The sequence below is a fragment of the Pleurodeles waltl genome, chromosome 6 (genome assembly GCF_031143425.1).
Source record: "Pleurodeles waltl isolate 20211129_DDA chromosome 6, aPleWal1.hap1.20221129, whole genome shotgun sequence".
Taxonomy (NCBI): Eukaryota; Metazoa; Chordata; class Amphibia; order Caudata; family Salamandridae; genus Pleurodeles; species Pleurodeles waltl.
In genome coordinates, this window is record NC_090445.1 from 464,085,365 (window position 1) to 464,108,877 (window position 23,513).

General features: G+C 42.0%; 1 protein-coding gene across 1 annotated transcript in view; it reads right to left on the reverse strand.

Annotated features, from left to right (window-relative positions):
- LOC138299901 (C4b-binding protein alpha chain-like) overlaps nucleotides 1–23,513 on the reverse strand; it is a 552,670-nt gene that overhangs the window by 351,444 nt on the left and 177,713 nt on the right. The window contains exons 6-8 of the mRNA XM_069238606.1: nucleotides 21,990–22,175; nucleotides 1,907–2,086; nucleotides 426–611 (exon numbers count right to left, since the gene is read on the reverse strand). Coding sequence (XP_069094707.1) covers nucleotides 426–611; nucleotides 1,907–2,086; nucleotides 21,990–22,175 — 552 coding nt within the window. The remainder of the gene's footprint in view (nucleotides 1–425; nucleotides 612–1,906; nucleotides 2,087–21,989; nucleotides 22,176–23,513) is intronic.

Genomic DNA, 23,513 nt, shown 5'->3' on the forward strand with positions numbered 1-23,513 from the left:
GTTAGCTACAATATTTATTTGGGGTATGTGCAAAATCAATTTAGCCGCCCTGGTATTTATTGAGGGAGTGTGTTCTCTGATATTTCCTTTTTCACTGACCAGGCTGCCAGAATACAGCAAGTAGGGCAACACTAATGAGCTGTTCATTTGGGAACAATAGGCCAGTTCTCTGTTGGTGGAGTGTCCTTGGCAAATACCATACCAGTATTTAAGAGGTTAGCTTTAAAAAGCAATGAGCACACATGGAGAGATTGTCAGCAGGAATACAACACTTGCTAGTGCCTCTCTCCCAGTTACCCACACTATCCCCCTTTCTAGATCTAACCAAGCTCATCTCCTTCATATGTAGCCCTAGATGGCCTCAGGGCTTCTCTTGAGGAAGTCCTGATGAGTAGTGTTGGAGAAACTGAGCCCTACCATCATACCTTTGCAAAGAGGTGCTTTTCCACTCCAGTACCCATTGCCGATGCACTGGATTCTGTCGTTTCCAATCAGTGAAAGATCCTCAGATATGCAGTGGTAAGTCACATACTCATGGTACCTGAACACTTTGCGGTCCATTCCAGAGTGACTTCCATTTACCATGGCTGGGGGTTCTCCGCAAACAATAGCTAAAGGGAGAGAGGGATAGGAAACATGATTGTGGGTGCAAACACCAGTGTACATAGCTTACTTGGCCTTAGCTAAACAGTAGCTCTCCCATGCATAAAGAATTTTGTTTGGATCTCCTCTACCCAAGAGTTTTTAAAAATATGGAACTCTACAATACGTTTCAGAGTCACACGTGACTCAAGAAGCGAGTCCTGACTTTTTGATAGGGATGTAAACCAGGAAAGGTGAAACTTTAAAGCCTAACTTCTTCGACAGGATGGAGGTGTCATATGTGACATGTGGCCACTAACCAACACTGCCACTCAATGCAACAAGCATATCTGACATGCAACATGCACATCGAAAACATAACAGGAATGAAAAGAGGCAGAGGCACATGTCATGTGTAAACAGTAATTGAAGCATGGGGGAGAAGCATGGCGGGGAGCTCTCTATTTTCCGACTGGAACATCGCTTTTAATATACGATAGGGATGAAGACTGAATCACGTCAAGCTAGGAGAAGTAGAGTGCAGGTGGCCATGAAGAGAGACTTGGGGCACATGACACACAGGGTGAGAAGCTCGGTGCTAATGGACAAAGCGCAAAGCACTAGGGCCTCAAAGGCAGAATCAGCAAAATTAGGTACCTGGGCAGACAGCAAGAGAACATTTGAGCACATTAACAATGCATAGGAGCTTAGATCACATAGGCAGGCAGTGTAACAGGGTTTTTGGCAAATGTGCTGAGTGTGAAATGCTCGAGCAACATGGGCAGGTATTGTGAGCAGTACTCAGTACACGGACTATCCAAAGAGCTTGGAACACCTGGACTGGTTCAGAAACTTGGGACATTAACTGACGGGTGCGAAACCGAAACTCATGGACAGTGTGAGAGGTTTGGGCCACATGGACAGCCACAAGACTATGCAAGACATGGACAGAGAGAGCGAAAAACATGGTGCCCTTGGACACAGTGAAACTGTGAAAGACATTTGGGCACATGTGCAGACAATATCAGGAGCTGAGGGCACATGAGCAGACAGTTAAGCATTTTTGGGCATACACATCAGATCCTCCAGCATTTTAGAGACAGCACTGTGTTGAGAACTCAGCCATGTCCCTCTAGGTCAGGAACAGCTGTTAATATTATTGCACAATATTCACCAACAACACGGTGGGACACAATGGCGATTTCATTTCCTAGTGCAAAGCCAGTCTCGTTTTGCTTTAATCGAGGGAATGTACAAACACCTTTGTGGTAAATCGGGAGGATGCAACATTAGCTCTGACCACCAGCGTCTTAACAATACTTACGTTGACACACTGGCATCTTTGGAACCCATTTATCTTCTTCCTCACAGTGAATGATCAGCCTATCATTTGTTCTAAAGCCCTCGTCACAACGAAATTCGACCTCATCCGACACCACATACTGAGATTTAAACCCTAAGACTTTATGTCCATTTTCCAAGACTGGGTTTGAACAGCGGGTATCTGAAAACAGAAGGAGGAGAGTTGAAAGGTCAATTGTTACAGTGGTGCCATTAGGAGAGCCCCAGATCAATTATCATGCACACATCTCTTGCATCCCCCACCTTTGGTTTACTTAAACACCCTCACCCCAAGTCAGGCAACAAGAAAACATACTACTCTGTTATCATAACGTAGACAAGGCAGTAGATGGCAGGTAGAGAGCGGGTGTGATAGCGCATCCCGTCTTAGATAATTTAATTAGTCTGTGACTCGTTTTAGGCCAATGAATCTTTTGACCCTGATTGAGGACACCTCAGGACGAGACAATTAATCAACATAGCAATCAATAGATCAATAACATCATCAATATTCACTATAGCAAATCGATTCAATTTGGTTAATGGCATAATTAAGAATCAAAACACACCAAGACCTCTCAGTCGTGAATAACTACACAGATTTAGTATGATTTATGATATTTATTCCCTATTGATTACATCTCTACGAGTAAGTTTATTAGTCTCAATACCAGAAAACACATCAACACAGTAATTATATGGCAACTCGAATAAGACTTCATCAATGCAAAAATCATGAACATTAGAACAAAGCACAACGTCAACATGGGTTAATCTTAGCAGAGTATCATTAGTGCATTATTCAACAAAGCATGGATTCCGTCATTTGTCTATTTGCGTCCCTTTAGTGAATTCCTTAACTAACCTCGAATTAGCATTAGCATGTTGGGCTTCATGCAAAACGATTTAGCAACACAAATTTAGAAAACATCTAACTATGGTCTCTATCAAAAGATAGCAGTTGGTACCTAGAAAGAAAAGGCAAACCGACAATTACAATTTCATCATCATATAGTTACCCTCTGTAATGAGTCAGCATACAGAGTCAGTATTCATCCTCAGGACATCAGTTGATTCACCATCAGCCAAGACACACAGCCAAGTTCAGCAAGACAGGGCAATAAGGGACACTTCCCTCATACAGAGGAAAGTATGAGTGACAAAGTGTCTAGGCAATAGCAAAGGCACGTAATGGCTATAGAAAATGGCTCGGAATAGCTTACATTTGCTGATTTCTCCTGGTGTCAAAGGATTATATTAAACTGGTTGTACAGTCCCCTAATTTCCAATTGGGCAAGTTTTGGTGCACCAATATCTCCATCCAATGGTTTACTTGTCGCCTCATTAAGATTGTCACCTTAGAACAGTTCTCATGTAGTTTATTGGTTTCTGTAATTGATGTCTCCAACGGGTAGAATATCAGGTACAATTTCATGTTCTCGCGGTCCTCTCACAGTCCCAGTCAGTAGTTCCATTGTCTATACCAGTTCAGGCGACCTTGTACCTGTTGCAAGTTTACACTGTTGCATTCAGCAAGAATGTCTCCTTGAGCAAGTCGAGTCTCATGAGAAAGAATTTACTACGGTTACACACATCTTCTAGTCTTCTGGAAAAGTACGGCTACAAGTCAGCACATTGCACGTTAGAAAAACACATTTAATATGAAACCGTACAGCTAGGCCCCGACTCATGCTAACTACGGCCTAGTGATTAATTAGCAAAACCTTAACATATAACTCTTATTACTAATACAAAATCATACATTAGTACATTATTATTTCACTATTAGCCAGTTTCAATTATCATCGTGTACATTGGTGGGCACTCCCTGTGGGCACATTTCAAACACACGTTTAGTAAAAGCACATTAATACATTTTCTATGCAGCATCATTATGCATTAATTTGCAAACCTTTCATGTTAATTTTTGATTATAATAACTACACTCCAACAATCCCTCCTCTGATGACACTTGTCATCACACAAATCCACTCTTTACTTTACTTTCATTTGTTCATTTCCCTCATTTCCATCTCTTCTTTTTGTATTGCCTTTTCATATTTTGCTCTGAACATTTTCTCCCTTTTCTTGTCTTCCCTTCTTTCCTTATGTTTTGCCCATTTTGTGTTAACCCTTTTACTGCATTTACTTAATAACCATAGTCCGAATAAGCAAGCCAAGACAATTACTATTCCCTGTATTAATTTTCCTAAAAACCCATTCCAAAGGCCACTAAACCAGCTTCCCACATGCGCAAATCCTTCTCCAACCTTTTCCCAGACTCCTGGTTCTTTCAGTTCCTTTAAATCTGCACTATCTCTTGTTAGGTTAGTAAGCATACTTCTAATCTCATTACTATTGTTCAGACTATAAGCACAACAGTGGCGCTCATTAAGCATCTTACGGACTCTGCCACTTTTCACTAAAAGAATGTCTAAAGCAAGCCTGTTTTGAAGAGTTATAGCCCTCTCCGCAGCAAGTTCAGTATCCATCAGGAGTATAGCCCCTGTGAAGTTTGTCAGCATGTTATCCACAATAGCAGACAACTTTCGAATCTTTACGGAGTTCAAAATAACTCCCACTGAAGGAATTATTTCTCCAAATATGTCTCCTACTACACCAGCAGCAGTTTCTCTCCTTTGTCTAGCACGAAGCACTGTCACTTTCGGAAATTTCTTCAAATCATCTAGTTGATAGATTTTTGGAAAAACTATTCCCAAATAACATGTCCCATACCATCCCTTTGGAAGACGGTAAAAAGCACTAAGTCCACAAATATAAGAGACCCCTGGGATCGCTTGATCCATTCCATTTAGCATGAAAGTCCATTTACTCTGAAACAGAAACACATGCTTACACTCACTCGTTCCCACAAACACAGTGTCATAATATGACTTTGGTCGCGTAATGCAAAGCCTACCTACATGTTTTGAAAGTAAAGCTAGCTTCCCTTGTTCCCTAACCCCATTATTGCTATTACTAAGGAATGACCGTTGTTGCAAGCCCTTTTCTAATTTCCCCTTTTAAACTCTCCTTCTATCTTCAGTGTGATCTAAAAAGCTCTTTTCTACAGGTGTAAGTAAGCATGTCAAATTATTGTGGTGCGCATATGATGTACTAATTGTCATTCTAGGCTCGAAGAAACCTTAACCAGCTTTATGGCATAATATTTAGCTACATTATTCAAATCTTCTATGATAGGCACATACAAAAACACTAAATCATAATTCGAATAAAAATATTGCAATTCTTCTTGATTAGAAAAACGCGTTAGTAGCAGACTACAACGCATCCCGTACGTTAATAGCAAGCTGTGATAGGTAACTCCCTCCTGGACTGAAAGAGGAATTTGTGTACACACATAACAAGCCTTTGCATCCATAGTGTCAACATACTCACTCAGCAAGCGATAGAAAACGTTGGTAGACAGCTCCCCTTTTGCATTACTCTCGCCATGTAAATACTTCGCATCCTGCTCAAACCTGTCCCACGGTGTTAATGTAGCAGTTTCAGAAACTGTAGCATTGTTATCTTCACTTTCATCTACCAGACGCATTTCCACAAATATAGCTATAATGAATATGACACATACAACAGCCAAAGCAACACCCAAATATTTACAACGCTTATTTCCCTCAACGTCCTCTCCTGACCTAGGCACGATCTGTAAAGAATCAGATAGTAAAGTACTACAATCGTAATCAACTAATAGGAGGATGGTTAGTAACTCTTTTACGCAAAAGTCTTTTTCCAGCAAGTATTTACAGCTTTCTCATTCACTCCCAGGGTCCTTTGTCAATCCAAAACAGCTTGTCACAATCAGGTTTTTCAAGTCAATTCAGGTTAAGTGTCACATCTGGTAATTTTCATTAGTCTCTTTTCTCAGGTTTCCCTTTATTCAAATGTCAGCTTAACACAGTCTCTTATTTGTGGGCAACTTCAAGTACCATAATATTGACCTAGAACTTCAAGATCAAAACAAAAAGCCAAGAACTCTTGTTGCCACTCGGCTGTTGTTGCATAAGCCCATTTAGGACCCGCGTATCTTCTGTTTGCTATTCTCTTTCTTTTCAATCTGCGGTCACCCTGCAATTCTCCTTCACTCAAATCTTCCTTCCTTGTGGTATCGACCTCTTCCTCTATTGTTTCGTTAATGACTACTTTCCCTTTTTCAGTTTGCGATTCTGGCTACTTATCTCCTCTCAGTGCCCTTTTACTGTTTGGCTTTTCAGGTTGCTGTTAACAGCCCTCCTCTTGTGCCATGGTGTTTTCTCTTGCTGGCTCTGCAAGTGGCTCAGGAGGAGTCTGAACACCTTGACTTCCCTCTGTTTCACCTCCTTCACCTTCAGGGTCTGTCAGGGGTTCAACTTTGAACCCGTATCCGTCGGCTTCTGGGAGAACCTCTCTTTGTGTCGGTTCCCCTGGTGCCTCAGTTGAGATAGGCTCACCGTCACCCTTCGGGATCTTCTTTGCTGTTTGAGTGACCAAGCCATCCTCAACAGGCTCTCCTTCAGTCTCAGTTCCCCTTTGATTACTCTCCGGCCCTGAGACTCCCTTTTCTGTAGCTATTATTTTTGACAACTCAAGTTCCTCATCAGTTGGACACGTCACCTTCTTTGTGTGACTGGCATGGATCCAGTTTGGAATTCCCGCACATTTCACAGCAGTAGTAGTTGTCAGTATCACTTGATACAGCCCCTTCCAATGTGGTTCCAAACACGACTTCCTCACATGTTTCTTGACAACAACCCAATCACCGGCTTTCAGATTGTGACCTGGATCATTTATCGGGGGCAGTGTGGTTGCTTCCACCTGGTAAGAGAAAGAGCGGACCACATCAGCCAGACCCTTGCAGTAGTCCAACACCATATCATCCGTGATATTCACAAGAGCATTTGCAGGCACTGCGGGCAATCTCATAGCTCGGCCCATGAGAATTTCATGAGGAGACAGTCCTGTTTTCTTGTTGGGTGTGTTTCTCATTGACATTAGCGCTAAGGGCAATGCATCTAGCCATTTCAAATTGGTAGCTGCACACATTTTCGCCATTCTCGACTTCAAGGTACCATTCATCTGCTCCACTAGTCCTGAGGCTTCGGGACGGTAGCTACAATGCAACTTCTGTTCAATGTTCAGTGCTGCACACAAGAGTTTAACCACCTCGTTGTTGAAGTGACTTCCTCTATCTGATTCTAAAGAGATCGGGAACCCGAAACGTGGTATCAACTCCCTAAGCAGCAACTTCGCTACGTTGAGACTGTAATTCCTACGTGTAGGATAAGCTTCAATCCAGTGACTAAAGATGCACACAATCACCAACACATACCTCAGACCTCCGCACACAGGCATCTCAATAAAATCCATCTGCATCCTGCTAAATGGACCTCCTGCTCTCCCAATGTGGCTCAAATTCACCACGGTCCCTTTCCCCGCATTCATCTGCTGACAGATGATGCACCTGTGACAGATTACTTCTGCAGCTTGTCTGAATTTTGGATTGAACCAATCGACTTTGAACAACCTGATCATGGCGTCTCTCCCAATATGTGCTTGACCATGGTAAAACCTTGCAAACTGTGACAAAAGACTGTTTGGCAAAACCATTTTCCCCTCATCCGAAACCCACAAATCATCAGGTCTTTGTGCACATTGCATTTTAAGCCAAGAACGTTTCTCTTCTCTGCTGGCACGTCCCTGCAGCAATTTAAACTCTTCCATGGTGTCAACCACCCTTAATGCATAACCTGTGCATGTTTCATTTTCAGTTTCAGGTAACAATTCCCACTGATCCTTGAACGATATGCAGTTCAATGTATAAAACCTTGCAACTTGATCTGCATATCCGTTTCCCATTGACACAAAGTCTTGTGATTTAACGTGAGCGCTGCATTTCACCACTGCAATTTCAAGAGGTAACTGAATCGCATGCAACAACTCCTTAATTGTTTCACAATTTTTCACAGGGGAACCGGAAGAGGTCATGAAACCCATCTGTGACCTCAACTGGCCAAAATCATGGACAATTCCAAATCCGTATCTGCTGTCAGTATAGATAGTCACTTTTAGTTTGTCAGCGGCATGGCATGCCCTAGTAAGAGCAACCAATTCAGCCACTTGAGCAGAATACACTCTCTCGAGCCAAGATGCTTCCAGGATACCGGTGATTGTACACACAGCATATCCAGCTCTTAGTACTCCCACTGAGTCCCTCAGGCATGAACCACCAACAAAAATAATGTAATAATTTTCCTCTAATTGAGTATCTTTAATGTCAGGTCTTGGTTTGGTGCACAGTTCTGTTACCTCAAGACAATCAAGTTCTACTTCCTCAGCATCATCAACATTTGTATTTTCATTGGGAAGCAAAGTTGCCGGGTTCAATACAGTACATCGTTTGAGTGACACATTTGGTGACCCCAATATAATTGTCTCATACTTGGTCAATCTAGCATTTGTCTTGTGCTGGGTCTTGGTTCGGGTGAGTAGTATTTCAACTGAATGTGGGACCATTACTGTCAAGGGATGTCCCATCACTATGCCATCACACTGAGTGAGGCTTTGACCAACTGCTGCAACTGCAAGCAGACAACCCGGTAAGGCTGCTGCGACTGGGTCCAAAGTAGCTGAAAAATATGCTACTGGGCGGTTTGCACCTCCATGGACCTGTGTCAGGACAGACAGAGAACAAGCATCACGTTCATGACAAAACAGTACAAAAGGCTTGTGTAGTCAGGTATACCTAAAGCTGGAGCCCTGCACATGCACTCTCTCAGTTCAATGAATGCCCTTGTTTCCTTGTCGGACATAGTTAGGGTATCCGGGCCATCCTTAACCTCCTTGACAGTCAACCTCACCAAAGGTTTGGAGATAATTGAAAAGTTGGGAATCCACTGGAGACAGTAGCCCACCATTCCCAAAAACATCCTCACATCTCTCTTGGATGTCGGGGGACTCATCTGTAATATGGCTGTCACTCTTTATTTGGATATTTTCCTTGACCCCTTTTCAATCAGGTGGCCTAAGTACTTCACCTCTTTCTGACAGACCTGTAGCTTCTTTGGGGACACTTTATGTCCGTTCTTTCCCAAATGATTCAGTAAGGCAATAGTATCATACCTGCAGTCATCTTTCGTTTTGAATGCAATCAACAAGTCATCAATGTACTGTACTAGAGTCAAATTAAAAGGCAGTTCCAATGATTCCAAATCCTTCTTCAGTATCTGATTGAAGATGGAAGGTGATTCTGAAAACCCTTGAGGAATCCGACACCAACTGTAAACCTTGTCCAAGAATTTGAAACTGAAGAGAAATTGGCTGTCCTCGTGAAGAGGCACAGACGTCCACAACCGTGAACCACTCTGCATCACATGGGAGCTGAAACATGATCACGGCTGGATTTGGCACTATGGGACAACATTTTACCACTATTTCATTAATTTTTCCCAGGTCTTGGACAATTCGAACTTTCCCACAAGGCTTTCTCAGTCCCATTATTGGTGAATTACATGGGCTGCTCATCACTTCTTTTAAGACCCCTTGGTTCACAAAGTCTGCAATTATCTGCATCACTTGTATGAGGACATCTTGCCATGTGGTACTGTGGTACCTGGGGGAAACACGGCATTTGGCTTCACATCTACTTGACTGGTTCTACTCCTTTGATCAGTCCCACTTCCTTTCCTGTCAAGTCCCACACCTTCTCTGTCACTGTTCCCTGTAATTCTGTTGGCAAATCGGTCACTGTGAACATCGGAAAGAAGCTTATCAAAGGGTACTCCTCATCTGTGGTCTCCGTCTCTGGCTCTGAGATCTGACCATCGTCTCCTTCATCATCACTGTTTGTCTGCACCTCAATCCCTTCATTGGAACAGGTGATTGAACACCTTGTTTTACACAGCAAGTCTCTTCCCAGTAGGGATACAGGACTTGAATCACAGACTACAAACCTATGCAATCCCTGAAAGGTACCAATCTCAACCTGAACCGGATCTGTAATCAGATTAGTCAAGAGCGGATTTGCTACTCCTACCACCTTTATGGTACGCCCCGAAAACGGCAATTTTGGAACCTCAGCACTTCTGACTGTAGAGCGTGTAGCTCCTGTGTCAACCAGGAATGAAACCTTGTGACCCATCACCTTTCCCTGCACATAAGGTCCTCTCTGATCTACTTCTAGGGACGCTGCAAGCCTGCATTCCTCACTATCTGAACAATCATCGACCATTCATCGTTTATTCCATTCTCAGCATGCAATGGGAACTGTTGTACTGTATTATGTTGACTCATTGTTTGACCTGTGACCTGTTGAGGAAGCATCACCTGTTGCTGTCCCATCGGAGCTAAAGGCAACTGCATTTCCTGTCTAGGTACCATGGGAATCTGCTGCTGCACTTGCTGCAACTGCACTGGTTTGACACGTGGCATTTGCATTTGTTCCATAGGCTGGAGACCCTGCAGCTGAACCATATTATTCTGGAAGTTCGGATTTGGACCCCTCACATTTTGAAATGCACCGACATCATTGCTTTGTTGAACAACACCATCCTGCACCATCATTGGGCACTCCCACTCCCAGTGCCCCACGACCCCGCACGCATGGCATGGTGACATCTTTTTCATCCCTTACACATCATTTTGAACCACAACAGTATTCAAGTCTGGACCACGGTTCACAAAACCTCCCCGACCTCTGCCTCTTGTTTGCGGCTGGAACATTCCGTACCCTTGAGGCTGCTGCTGTACCATCTGTTGTACTCCATTTCCCTGCATCCCTGTCTGAGCTGCCTCAATTTGCTTCACCATCACCTCCTCTTTCAGCTTTCTCTGCTTCAATTCAATCTCATCGCTACAGTATTTCGCATACTGCAATACTTCATCAATCGGTTTCGCTTGCCAACAAATCAAATGATTCTTAATCATCTGGCTAATCTCTGGCCTCAATCCTTCAACAAACCTGAATACAAGGTTCTATGACCTCCGTGCCACTATAGTGTTTGAATGCCTTTAACAACCCCTCATTGTAAGCATGTATCGACTCTTTGCCTTCTTGTGCCGTTCGATCAATTTTCTGCCAATCAATATTCTGCGGTGAGACCTTCTGCTTCAAAAACTCAATCACCTTATAGTAGTATTTCATCACCTCAGGAGACGGTGCTCCTGTAGCCCTGTCCCTTTCCGGTTCCGTCGTCGGCCAATCCACTCTCCTCTTGCACTCAAGCCACAAATCAGCTTGAACTATAATCTCAAACAGTGTGTTCAAGTCTTCCCAGAGACACTTTGCAAGCTTCACAAACCTGTCTGTCTGCTGATACCACTCTATCAGCTTTTCCCTCAACCTGGGATAATCATTTGTGAATGACAAAATGTCTCCCCTAGACCAGGGTACATGGACTAGGACCCCTCCAGCTGTTTCTCTCATTGGTAACATCTTTATTGTTCCCGTGTCTAGCGCAGCCTTCGTCTGCTGCGATTCCAGGCACTCAATTTTCCTCTTATCTCTCTTCTTTGCCCATCTGCCTTCCCACTTCTCTAAAGCTCCCCAAACTTGGGCACTCTGTAGTATCTCTTTGAGGTGTGCCTTCATTCTAGTGGATCTCATGTGATCAAAATCATTAGGTTCGAAGTCTAACCTATAACTCCTCTTCAGATGCTTAGTATTGTCTAAGTCTATACAGTATTTGTCTGCCACGTTCTCTAACCTCTGGTGCACCTTACTCACTTCTTTGGTTATTTTCGGGCACAGATACCTCAGTTCTGCCTCAGTGTATGATTCTAGTCTGTTCACTCCCATGCTCCCTTCTACTAGCTCAGCTGCTTCCACTCCCAACCTCACAAATTCAGGTATTCCTCTCTCTCTGATTGCTCTGCTGTCGCAGGAGTAGTCTGTGGAGTGTTAAGCTTGTTTAACCACTCTGTCAACTGTTGCGCCGTTAAGCCTTGCAACAAGATATTTCCAGCCTGCATCATTGGTGTCTGTGACGTATTTGCACCCAATACCTGTGGTGTCAGTAGACCCAAACCTGCTTGTCTCATGGTCTCTAAAGCAACCTCAATAGGGCTGAAGTCTAGCAAAGATCTAGACCTCTCTGCTGTCGGTTCTCCCGGTGTCATTCCGTGGGAGTTTCCTGTGAACCCTCCTCTTATCACCTCTTGAATCATTACCCCTTGGTCACATACACTAGGCTTCACCTGCGCATATAGCGGTACTGGCAGACCAACGGTAATCGGCAATGATATAGCGGCTGGTGCCTGTCCGTTTCCCAATCCCAGTAGAGCATTAACTCCCATAGCTTGATTCATCATAGGTGCTGTAACTGACTGCGGTCCTGCAACCGAAGTGTAATTCGGGACCACCTGTTCCTGCGGCAGCAATTGTGGAGTTGGCTCAATCTGCACTAACTTTGATCTCGTGTATAGTGGATCAGGCGGCACCATCAAATTCGTAGTCGTCTCTAATACTGGGACATCAGGGAAAAGCCTCTGAATTGGTGGTGGCTGCAACTGTATCTGTGTGTCTGGTGCGGTGGATAACAATTGCAGTTACTTTACTTAGGTATTAGAGTTAGAATGGATATTATGGTTAGGTCAAAACTAAATATTATAGTTAGTTTAACGTATTTTTAGACTATACCGTTTTAAGTGTAAACCTATAATAACAGATAAAACCCTACCAAAAGGGAAACAACCCTCCTCTGTGTAGATATGTGTATACTGATAAACACCTGTCCAACCACCAAGAAAGGAAAGTGAATGATAATGTGTCCTTTTATTTCTTTATGAAGGTGCCAATACAATGTAACTTTTTTATACAATGTAGCAGCAAAAATACTGATTTAAGACTTTTCTGCTTAAGTTTTGCTGTTTACGGATGTCACAAAAACTTTACTTCTTCCGTTTGTTTCTTGCAGCTCTGTCTCTTTAAATTAAAGGTGTAGAGTTCAGAAGTATCTTTTAGGACTCATCTAATTATTTTATATGCTTTAGAGAACTTGGAAATATCAATATCATAGTCAGCTTTTTGGCAGCATTTTTCACTGATTGGAGAAATGGGTGACTCATAAAAATATTGGTCAAAATGTACTATCACATTTGACCACAGGCACAGAATGAGTAAAGCCCTTTGATACACCAGCCCCCTTTTCTAACAAGTCAGTATTGAGAGCTGGTGAACTGCCAAACATCCTTGGAACATCCATTGCACGGTTTAGTGACAGGTACCTCTGAAAACAGTGCTGTCGCCATGTACATGGGATAGTGGTGAAAACACGACACAAGACTTCCCACATACCAACAAAATTAATAACTCCAAAGCCCCCCATTGCTATGTGTGCTACCTTCATCTAACCCTGACTTTTTATTCAACCACATTCTATTGCTTGGGATTTTGAGCTTTTTTTTGTTACAATGTTAACAGCAACAAGTCAATTCACAGAATACAATGTGATGTCTGTCAAAAGGTCAGGACTGACTTAAAGTGAGACATTTACTATGGGGACACTTGGCAGCAATGAATTTCCACACAGCAGCACTACCTTAATTTAGTCAGGTAAAAAGTGCAGAAAAGCAGTGGTTACAGCACTACCTTAATATAATCAGGCACAAACTACAGAAAGCAGTGGTGAGCACACTTAAAGTGCCTTAGAATGCAGGTCCACACATGAATCTGGTGTTAATCAAAATTGTAAAGATTTGACAAGGTTCTATGCAGCTGGCAGGGTTGACTACCTCTGCATTTTCATAATATTCAGTAAGGAGTAGGTGGAAGATCCCCAACTGTGTCATGGAAGTTGTTTATTACAACATATGACTACCGGACTCTTACTTTTTGAATACATTAATAATCATGTAAACCAGACAGACTCCTAACAGAGTGAGTGTGAAAGGTAATGAGATGTGAGTGAGAGTGCAATGTACAAACTTTCTATGCTTAAAACAGTCTATAATAAGCCCATTAGAGACACTGCAAATCGGAAGACACTAGGTGCCCTGCATTGTGTTTCCTTTAAGTTAAATATGTGCTTTATAAAAACATGTTTTGTAAACACTGTGAAAACCCAGCTTTTGTATATTTCGGGAGGTTGCCAACTGAGTAAACACATAGGCACAGATTTCAAAAGGCTCGGAAAACACTGGGGAAACACCACTGACATCCACAAAAAACACTGACAACAGTACAGCCTAATTATTTTATGTTACATATGGGTTTTAGGTGTAGAATCAGAGTTAACGATTTAATTTAAACTAATTAACAACTAATTATTTAAGGGTAGTTATTTAATTTTATTTCATTTTATTTAATTTCAAATAATTAGGTTTTATGGTTAGTAATAAACTTTAGGTTTAAAGTTTATTATACAGTTAATAAAAAACTTTAACGATATAGTTCATGAAGAGGCATTTTGAGACAGCACAGTCTAAGATCATTCTACATTACATTAAAAATTATTGTTAAGCATAATTCATACTGAAAACAAAGTAAGAAATGCAAATGTATAAAACTTGAATCACCGTAAAAGAGTTGCAGAAAAGCAAATTTTAGTTTCACCTTCAAATCTTGTAAAATAACTATTAAAATTTAAATTGTCCATGATATGATTTTGTTTTTTAGACAAAGTTTTCTTTAATTAAAAAAATTATATATTATTGTCATGGATATCACCTGGAGGCTTAAGCCGAATACCAACACAAGGGCTCTTCAATCAGAGAAAGTGTTATTATACTATACAGAAGAGCAAAAGGTTGGCATAAGCCACTGCGTGGGATTAGTGGTGGAGAGCTTTTTCCCCGCACGCCTAAGAAATTTTGTAAAGCAGCAGTTCAAAATAGGTTCCGTGTCATTTAAACTTGCAGTTACTGCCTCCGTACAAGTCCATATATCTCGTTGGTTAAAAAGGGGTCTTCTTTCTTGGAGTAGGCCAGGACAAAGACCGGTAACGTGTACCATGCTTTCTCTCCCAGAGGAGCACAATCTAAAACAACTTTTTGGGTCAAGCTTTTTCCATAGCAATCCATCAGATTCCCCTGGGAGAAGGCTGAAACAGTATTGCATGAAGTCAGTTTTTAGATGACTTGAACACCCAGTCTCCAGGTAGTGTTGGAGTCTTGTAACCATTTAAAATCACCCAGGCATGTGACCTCACAGATAGAGTTGCTTTGTCTGTTAGCCTGGATGATTTTTTCTCCACGGTGTTAACTAGTTTTTTGCCTCAAGGATAGAGCTGCTTTGTCTGTTAGCATGGATAATGTTTTCAGCACAGAGTTGACCTGTTTTTTGCCATGGGCAGGTTTCCCAAATATCCCTAATGTCTAAGGCCTTTATTGCTGAATCAAGATAAAGGCGAGCTGGAGCTGTTTCACTTGTTTGGATTTGCTGCCAAAGAGCTTTGCAGAGTTGACTAGCCATGGCATCCCTAACTCTACTCCATGTTCACATAAGCTCCCTTCCTTTAAATTGATTTTTTTTAAAGCCAAATTCAAGCCATATCTGTGCAGGCAAGGCATTTAGGGGGAGATAAGATCATATAAAAATGTTAGCTATGATTAAATGTAAAACTGGGCCATCTCACCCATGAAGTGCTTCACTTCCATATCAGAAGGGGTAAAAAGCTTGGGCCTGGCAGAGCATGTTGTAAGGTATGGAAAGCAAGTGTTAAGGTATTTCCTTCCCTAAGCAATTCCTTCCTCTGCTGCTAGAGAGAACCCCTGTCCTCAAAGAGTACCCCTAAGTAATTATAGGTTCTCACTAGATCCAATTGATCGCCATGCAAAAACCATTTGTGGCTTTTCTTGTGTCTGCTTCCAACTTCTATTACCTTTGTTTTCTTCAGGTTTTTTGTCATCCCACTAGTTGTAGAAAAGAAAGCCAATTTATCAATTGAGCTTTGAAGGCCAATTTTAGTTTGACTGAGCAGGATCACATTGTCTGCATAGAGTAGATTTGAAAGAGGCATGGACCCTAGTTCCGGAGCGTAAGAGTTTACTGTACCAATTGTGAGAGACAGATCAGCCAAGAAAAGGTTGAACAAATGTGGGGCAAGAACGCAACCTTGTTTTAAACCCTTAGATGTGTATATTTTCCTGGATAATGTGGAGCCGTTCTTGATTCTCACTCTTATACAAGTGCCATATAGAAAAACTGTGTTGGTTTTAAAAGGTGGGCCAAAATGCTCATAGATGCCAGCTTATGCCAGAAACGATTACGATTTACACCATCAAATCCAGCCTTATAATCTAAATAGCATAGTAGATTGGTTGTTTTTTAAGCCTGAGCTTGTCCATTAACAGGGAAAATGCCAGAATGTTTGTTGAGGTACCAACCCCTCCGGTGAATTTGATTTGGTTGGGAGGGATGATTTGGTTATCATCGGCCCACTGCAACAGATTCTCAAGCAATATGCTAGCAAAGTGTTTCACCCCAACGTCTAGAAGGGTTATCAGGTGGTAGTTCGCCAGGTGATGACTAGCCCCAATCTTAATGATTAGAATAATCATAGAGCCTTTCCATGACTCTGGTATGGTTTGTTGCTAGAGAGTGCTGTTAAAAACTGCTGTCAGAATAGGTGTCCAGCAAGTTAGGTTTGTTTCAAACAGTGCTTGTGGCAAGCCATTGGTTCCCGGGGCCCAGTCCTGCCTTCACCTCAGGATGATTCTACTTGTTTGTTCTTCCGAAACAGTATACGGGGTGGGTTCCACACTATCGTGGTAAGTAATTGTAGACTAGACCTGGCTGTGAAACGACACAGGAGTTGTCTCGTGGGAAACTTTAAAATGCCCTTTCAGGAAGATGACCCAACTATCTTAAGTTAAATTCGAGCTAGTTATTGCAACTGGGGCTCGATTCAGATTATTACCCAATTGCCAAAAGTTCCTTGAGTTTCTCTTTTTTGCTCAATAAAAGAATTTTGCCCAAGAGGTTTGTTTTAAGGGTGATTGTTCCTGCCAGATCGTTTTCTGAAAATGTTTGATTAACCTTTTCAAGGACCTGAGCATTTCAGGGTTGTCGGGTTGATTCCTAGCCTGTCTCTGGATATGATTGCACTCCTTCCTGATGGCATGGCAGTAAGCAGAGACTTTGTATGTGCTTTGTACTTGTTTGTGTCTATGTGAGGTTTGCCCACCACTTTTGGAATATTGACCTATTAGTTTGTCACAGAGCTTTGTCCATTTGACAATCTGGTTAGCTGAGGCCTTACTGAAGCAATCAGTTGCTAGGCTTAGAGCTGAGTTCCAGATGCTTTGTATAGTCTCCACAGTCTAACGAAGCTTCCAGAAATTAATTGAACCAAGCTCACCGGGTAGCGAGAGCCATCTATCATGGAGTTGACGTTGCACATTAATAGTTATTTGCTTCTGCCCATTATCACTGTAGGTTGTTTTAACAATCTTGTAAGAGGTAATTAAACACAGTTAAGGGAGTGTGGTGGCTGTGCTATCTAATATGGAGCAAGAAAAAAACAAATAGAGAGTAAATCAAGGCAGTACACCTTGATGATACCTTCCATTCAATATTCTTAGTCCTAGAGATTCTAGGTCTTTTGCTAAAACTTTTTAAACCCCCTGCTTGAGATGACTGTAGACTGTGCAGGGATGGACCATCTGTAATCCAGCTGAATTATAGAGTTCCTTTGTGGAAATGGGGCCAGCAAGTTCATATTTAAGTTTCCTGTGTCAAGTATATCTGGGGGTGGTTGATCTTGCAGACCAGTGAGTAAACAATTTAAAGATTGGATACTGCCATGCTGCTGGCCCCTACATCATGGCTGAAAGTGATTTTTGGAGGTTACATCTGGCTGAGCCTACCCACTGGCGTGGCTAAAAATCTTAAATACACCCTTCTCCTGCCCTCTCTTAATCTCATCAAGAGGGCACCTAATTGTCTGGGGTTGCAGATGTGAGGGGGGTACTGGGCTACTCCAAATGTCCTTCCCTCGCTTTGAAGAGCAGTTTGGTAGCCTTCCCACCTTCCTGCTTCCCCATCTGCTGAGGGAAGTTCTCCTCCCCCAGGTACATTCCTTTGTGTTCAGCCCAGGCTAATTCACACCTCATCAAGGCAGCCTGGCCAGACTACCAGAAGCTGGCCAATCAGAGTAGAGCACTACAGGGCTGAAGTTGGCAACTTTTTAGGTAGAGTTTAAAACTCTTTACCAGAACAAGTTATATTAAGTCCAACAACTGTAAGTTGTGAGATTTATTATAACAATTAATTTGATACCAAACTTGAGGAATCTGACACTTATGGGGACTTTAAATAATAAAATAAAGTATCCCCATTCTAGCCTATCGGGGCCATTCACAACAATGAGGGGAAAATGAATTTGTCTATTTTACCTCACCAGGGCTTATAAAACTATTTTTATAAGGTCCCTGCTTATAGTTACATGGCACCCAGCCCTAGGGGCACATAGGGCACACCTTAGGGGTGACGTATATGTAAAAAATAAGATAGTTTAACACTTTGGAAGTACTTTTAATTCCAAAGTTGAATTTGCATATAACTTTAATCTAAAAGCAGCCAGCAAAGCAGGCCTGCCTTTAAAATGATCCTGGGCACCTCAGCAGTGCATCTATGGGTGCACTACCTATGCTGGGGCCCCTAAAAATATGCGCCCTACCATATACTAGAGCATATAGGTAGGTTGACATAGCCAATTATAATTAGCCTAATTTGAATACTGGTTAGCAGTACCCAGCGCACTATCAGAGTCAGGAAAACACCAGCAAAAAGTGAAAAATGGGGGAAAAAAGTCAGGGGGCCTCTGCAATCAGCTCTGTTTTCTCACAGTGTGGTTATGTTAATGTCCCATGATAGAAAGCGTTCCTTTTCTTGATGGACAAGCTTTGCTGGTAAACTTCCTTTCCAATTCACTAGTGTGGATTCTTGGTTCATATCATCAAAGGAAATCCGGAATTCAATTGAGTCCATTTCAGCTGTCGTGATCTTGTCAAGAGAGAGAACTTTTTGCACTAGCTTAATTTTTTTAACCCCAGTTGAGGACATTGTCCCTTCCTTCTGACCGATATAGTGGTGTAAAACTTGTTTTGGCTAGGCAGCCAGGCGCTGAAGAAAGGTCAACGACTGGTTCCCTGACTCCTGCGGTACTTCCCTTTACAGCTTGCCTTGATAGCCTACGGCAGGGGGAGATGCTTATGCCCTACATATGCCTGAGCTTGGCATCAGCCCAGTAATATTGTTGGCTATATAGATCTGCTACTTTGTAACAAATTAAGGGTTCTGAGCTATCTGTAATAATCGGCGAAATTGCCTGAGCGACTCCCTCTGGTCCCTATCTCTGGGGCTACGGTGGTGGGAGTACTTGGTCCTATATGTAGAGATTGACTCCTGGTTGCTAAGTCTGATACGTCATCCTGCTAGGATACTGTTTGATCTTTTGTAAGTGATTGTGGTGATTCAAGGGTTGTTAGTGACCCCGTGATGTTTAACATTTGTTTTTATATCTTCTAATGAAGCCAAGACCTCCAGGATTTGTTCTAAGTTTATTGACCACCAGGGCAAAAGTGCAGTCCATGCTGGTAGCAGCCGCGTATGCTTGTGCACAGGAGATTAGGTTGCTTGGCCAATTTCTGATCGATTCTGGAGATTAAGATGGCCATTAGATTCAGAAGGGTGTATTTACACATCCATTTTATTGAACTGATACATTGGGGCATCAAGGATCAATAGAGATGTTCTGAGGAGGAAGTCCCAAACTGCCGCAGGTTTTGTTGTTGCAGGAGGGACAGTGTCTCGGGGGCTACCCCCGATCGCTTCCCTAAAAGTATTTGCATTTTGTGGAAATTAATGAGGAGGCCCCTGTGTCTGAAAAACTTTCAACGTCCCTTGTGGCATCTGCATTTTTTGTGGAGTTGGTAAAGGTGCCCCTGTGGAGCCTGTGTTACCAAGGCAAGGCCCCAGGGTGGGTCACGATCTGAAACTGGATCACGGATCATGGTTGGACTCCTTTCCACATTCCTTATTTCCATAGTCACTTCAACTGGAAGCAGGGCTTCCTTAATAAATTACAGCCCCTTGGATGTCTTCGTAACTTTTGCTCGGGAAGGGGTCAAGGTGACAGAGGTCCCAATGTGAGGAGTTCCCAATCGCTGACTAGGCCCCAAGCTGACTCTTTGCTATCATCAGACTCCTTCTTCGACAGGTTGTCAACGAGGCCCTCCTTGGAGTCTGAATTTAGATTGAAGGTTTGCAATGGACTCTGATTATTTTTCATTGGTGAGATGGGATCGGGGAGAGAGATAAAGTCACTTGGCATAGAATAAAATGGGCCCAACTGGATCATTCAATAAGTAAAATTTTACTGGAATTTTTGTTAAGCTCTCAAACGTACGTGCCATGAGAGAGATTTAACGGTTGATTTTCCGCTGCGGGGTTGGCCTTCACACTAATAAATGTTAGTTGCTATTGGAATTTCTTCTTCCTTTTAGATAGTGTATGGGGTAGCCTTTCATGCCCTGATCGCATGCTGGGGCCCACACTAGTGAGATGCCTTTAGGGTCTTAAGGCTTTATTAGGTGATTAACTTTTTCCAGGCATTTCCTGCATACTTCTATTGTGATTAAACTGAGTGTTGTGTGAAACTGGTTGAAGGTTCAAGGGAGAGGCAAGCTGCACCCAGCCCACGCAGAGCTGCTTCTTCAAACGGCACAAGGCTCACCTTATATCAGAACCTAAAACACTGTTAGTAATAGGTTTAGATTAAGGATACATATTAAATATTATTGATTTATCTACTATATTTATGATTTAAATTCATTATAAATCTAGTTTGGGTTTAGTTATTACATTAAAGCATGTTAAAAGTTAATAAAATGAATTCAAATCATTTTACTATAATTTAAAAGGTTGGGGTAACTGTATGGTTGGGATAATGGGGTTGAAGTAATGGTAAAGTACATTCGAAACGTGTCTGTCAAAGTAGTGGCACCAATTGTTGAGGGAGATGAGCACAACGCAAGACAATGGGGATAGTGGAGCCTACATATGCTAAATGGAATAGCTAAAATCACTACCACGTAAGAGGTACACCAATTTCTTAAGGGCACATAATGCTGTAACTGCAGACTAGAATGTCTGAGATGGGCATTACCAGATTAAACCATTTTGTACAGTACACACACAAGTTCGAAACGGACTCCATCGTTCACCCATACACATATGTAGCACACATCTCCCAAAAAATATGTTTTTGAGGCTTCTCCCAGACATGTTGAAAGCAAGGGACGTTTATTTTTAAGGATTGAATAGATCGTTGCTGGGAAGAGCTAGTATATAGTCTCACTTGTGTACAAATAAAAAGGCCTGCGATTCCGAACTGTAATCAAGCAGCCACTAGAGTCACCACCATAGCCTGAGATGCAATGACGTAGCTACTCCAGCTCTGCAAGGGGTATGGCTGTGCACCCTGACATGCTGAGCAAGCCACAAATGATATGGAACACTTCCAGTGAGTTCAGATGATTGTCAAGCTCACTAAAGTGAAAACAATGGGAAGCACAGAAAATATGCAAGGTGTAGGCCAGCACAGCGTTTAGAGGCCATGCAGAGGATTTTTGATGCACAGTGATGCAATCACATTTGTGTCATAGCTAAATTGGGAGCACATTTTTTGATCTAATGGAAAAGATATACAGTCTACGAAGTGGGCAATGACTCGGTGAATAAAAAGTTGCACATAAATGCACAAGTAAATAAGACTGAATGCATGCATCCATTCAGTGTAGTTTTGAAATAGGCTGTTTATTTTGCAGGGATCCCCATCTTTTATCAGAGAAGGAGCCCTGGGTAAATGGAACTTCAGTGCTACACACGGGTTCATGCAATTTGGCCAGGTTAGAAAACTGAGAATAGAAAACTAGTCTCTTGGTAAGACCTACTCAATAGACATTCAAATTGTATTAGAAATACTGTTCAGGTTGTTGGTCTGAAAAGGTGGGAAAAGGGACAGGTGTTAACATATGAGATGAATGTCCAGTCCCAATGTTTGCATCTTTCTGTTGTGCTTAGCCAATAACAAATAATTCTTCCTATGGATTCCCTTCTTGCATATAGTTACCTTTGCATTCAGGAGCAGGCTCATTCCATTGTCCCGTCTCCGTACAGTAATTTACCCGGCTTCCGCTCAGCCGAAAATAGTTGGAGTTGCAACGGTAAGTTACAGCAGCGAGGTACTGGAACTGGTCCTGGCCATAGCCGCTATGAGTGCCATTGGCTATGTCTGGAGGATCATCACACACTACAGCTAAATCGAAGAAAGAAAATAAGAAGATACATTTGACGTAAATGCCAATAGGGTTAGTAAGAACTCTTACATCATACAAGAGATGTTATTTAGAGGTGGACACATTGACTAAATTACTGAAGCTTTGTTCTTTAATTCTACAGGATAACCGCAACTACAAGCGACTCTTTAAAACTGCCAGTACCCTTGCACACAGGGGATTCTATAGACTATGATCTAGCTACCCTCATCAACTTTGTCAAGCTCTATGAACATCTGGCTATGGGAAGCACAGAACTGAGATACAACTAATAATGATTTTGACCATTTAAGAACGATGCATTTTCAATCCTCACAAGTAGTTAAACTAACTAACTTAATCAGCATGTAGACTGTACTTCGCAGGCTCCACAATGGGAATCATTACAAAATAGAACTTACCTCAGGAGTTGTTACATAGCAGGTAAGTTTCAATTCTTTTAAATCACAGGTTTTTACTTCATATTTTTAAGCTTAAAGTCACTTAATTTAAAAAATATTGAGGTATATAATTATGTGTTTGTGTGTGTTTTTGTATCAATTCACTATAAATTCAGTGAAAAAAACAAAGGTTACAGGGATGTTGTAGTTAGGTAATACAATTTAAAAAAATATATAGAAATTCACTTAAAAAAAACAAAGGTTAGAGGGACATTATAATTAGGCTCACATTTTAAAAGTAGAAAACCATACAAATTCAGCTGTTAGAGACAGAGTTATTTCAAGTAACTATAACACATGTCCTAAGGTAACTATAACTCGCGCCCCCACCATGCACAGTTTTCTCCTCACTAGTTTTACTGCAATTATTACATTGATATTATCAATGATGTTTTAAAAATGTCGAGTGTTGCATTACGTGGGGTAACTAGCAGTGCATGGCATGGGGGGAATTTATAGTTACGTTAGGGCACAAGATATAGTTACTTAAAATAACTCTAACTATAACAGGTACATTTCTATGTTTTTAACATTTTTTATTTCTTAATGTCCCAATAACCTTTGGTTTTTTTCAGTGAATATCCCTGTTTTTTTTAAGCTAAAGTAATTTTAAATGCCACACCTTAATCAAAGTACTCCAGCACATGTTCTTTGGCTGTGCACAGTGGAGGTTGGGCGCAAGGTCTGTCCTGTGACCAGGCCCTGCGGCCAACGCCCTATAACAACCCAACCCCATGCAACACACGGCCTTCACCGGGCCATCAAATAAAAAATAGTTAGGAGGAGCTGTGCAGACTCCAGAGCCCTGGAGACCACCACTTTACCAGAGTTAGATAAAAATATTTTTCAGAGGGGGGCCACGCAGAACCCCTTGGCCCC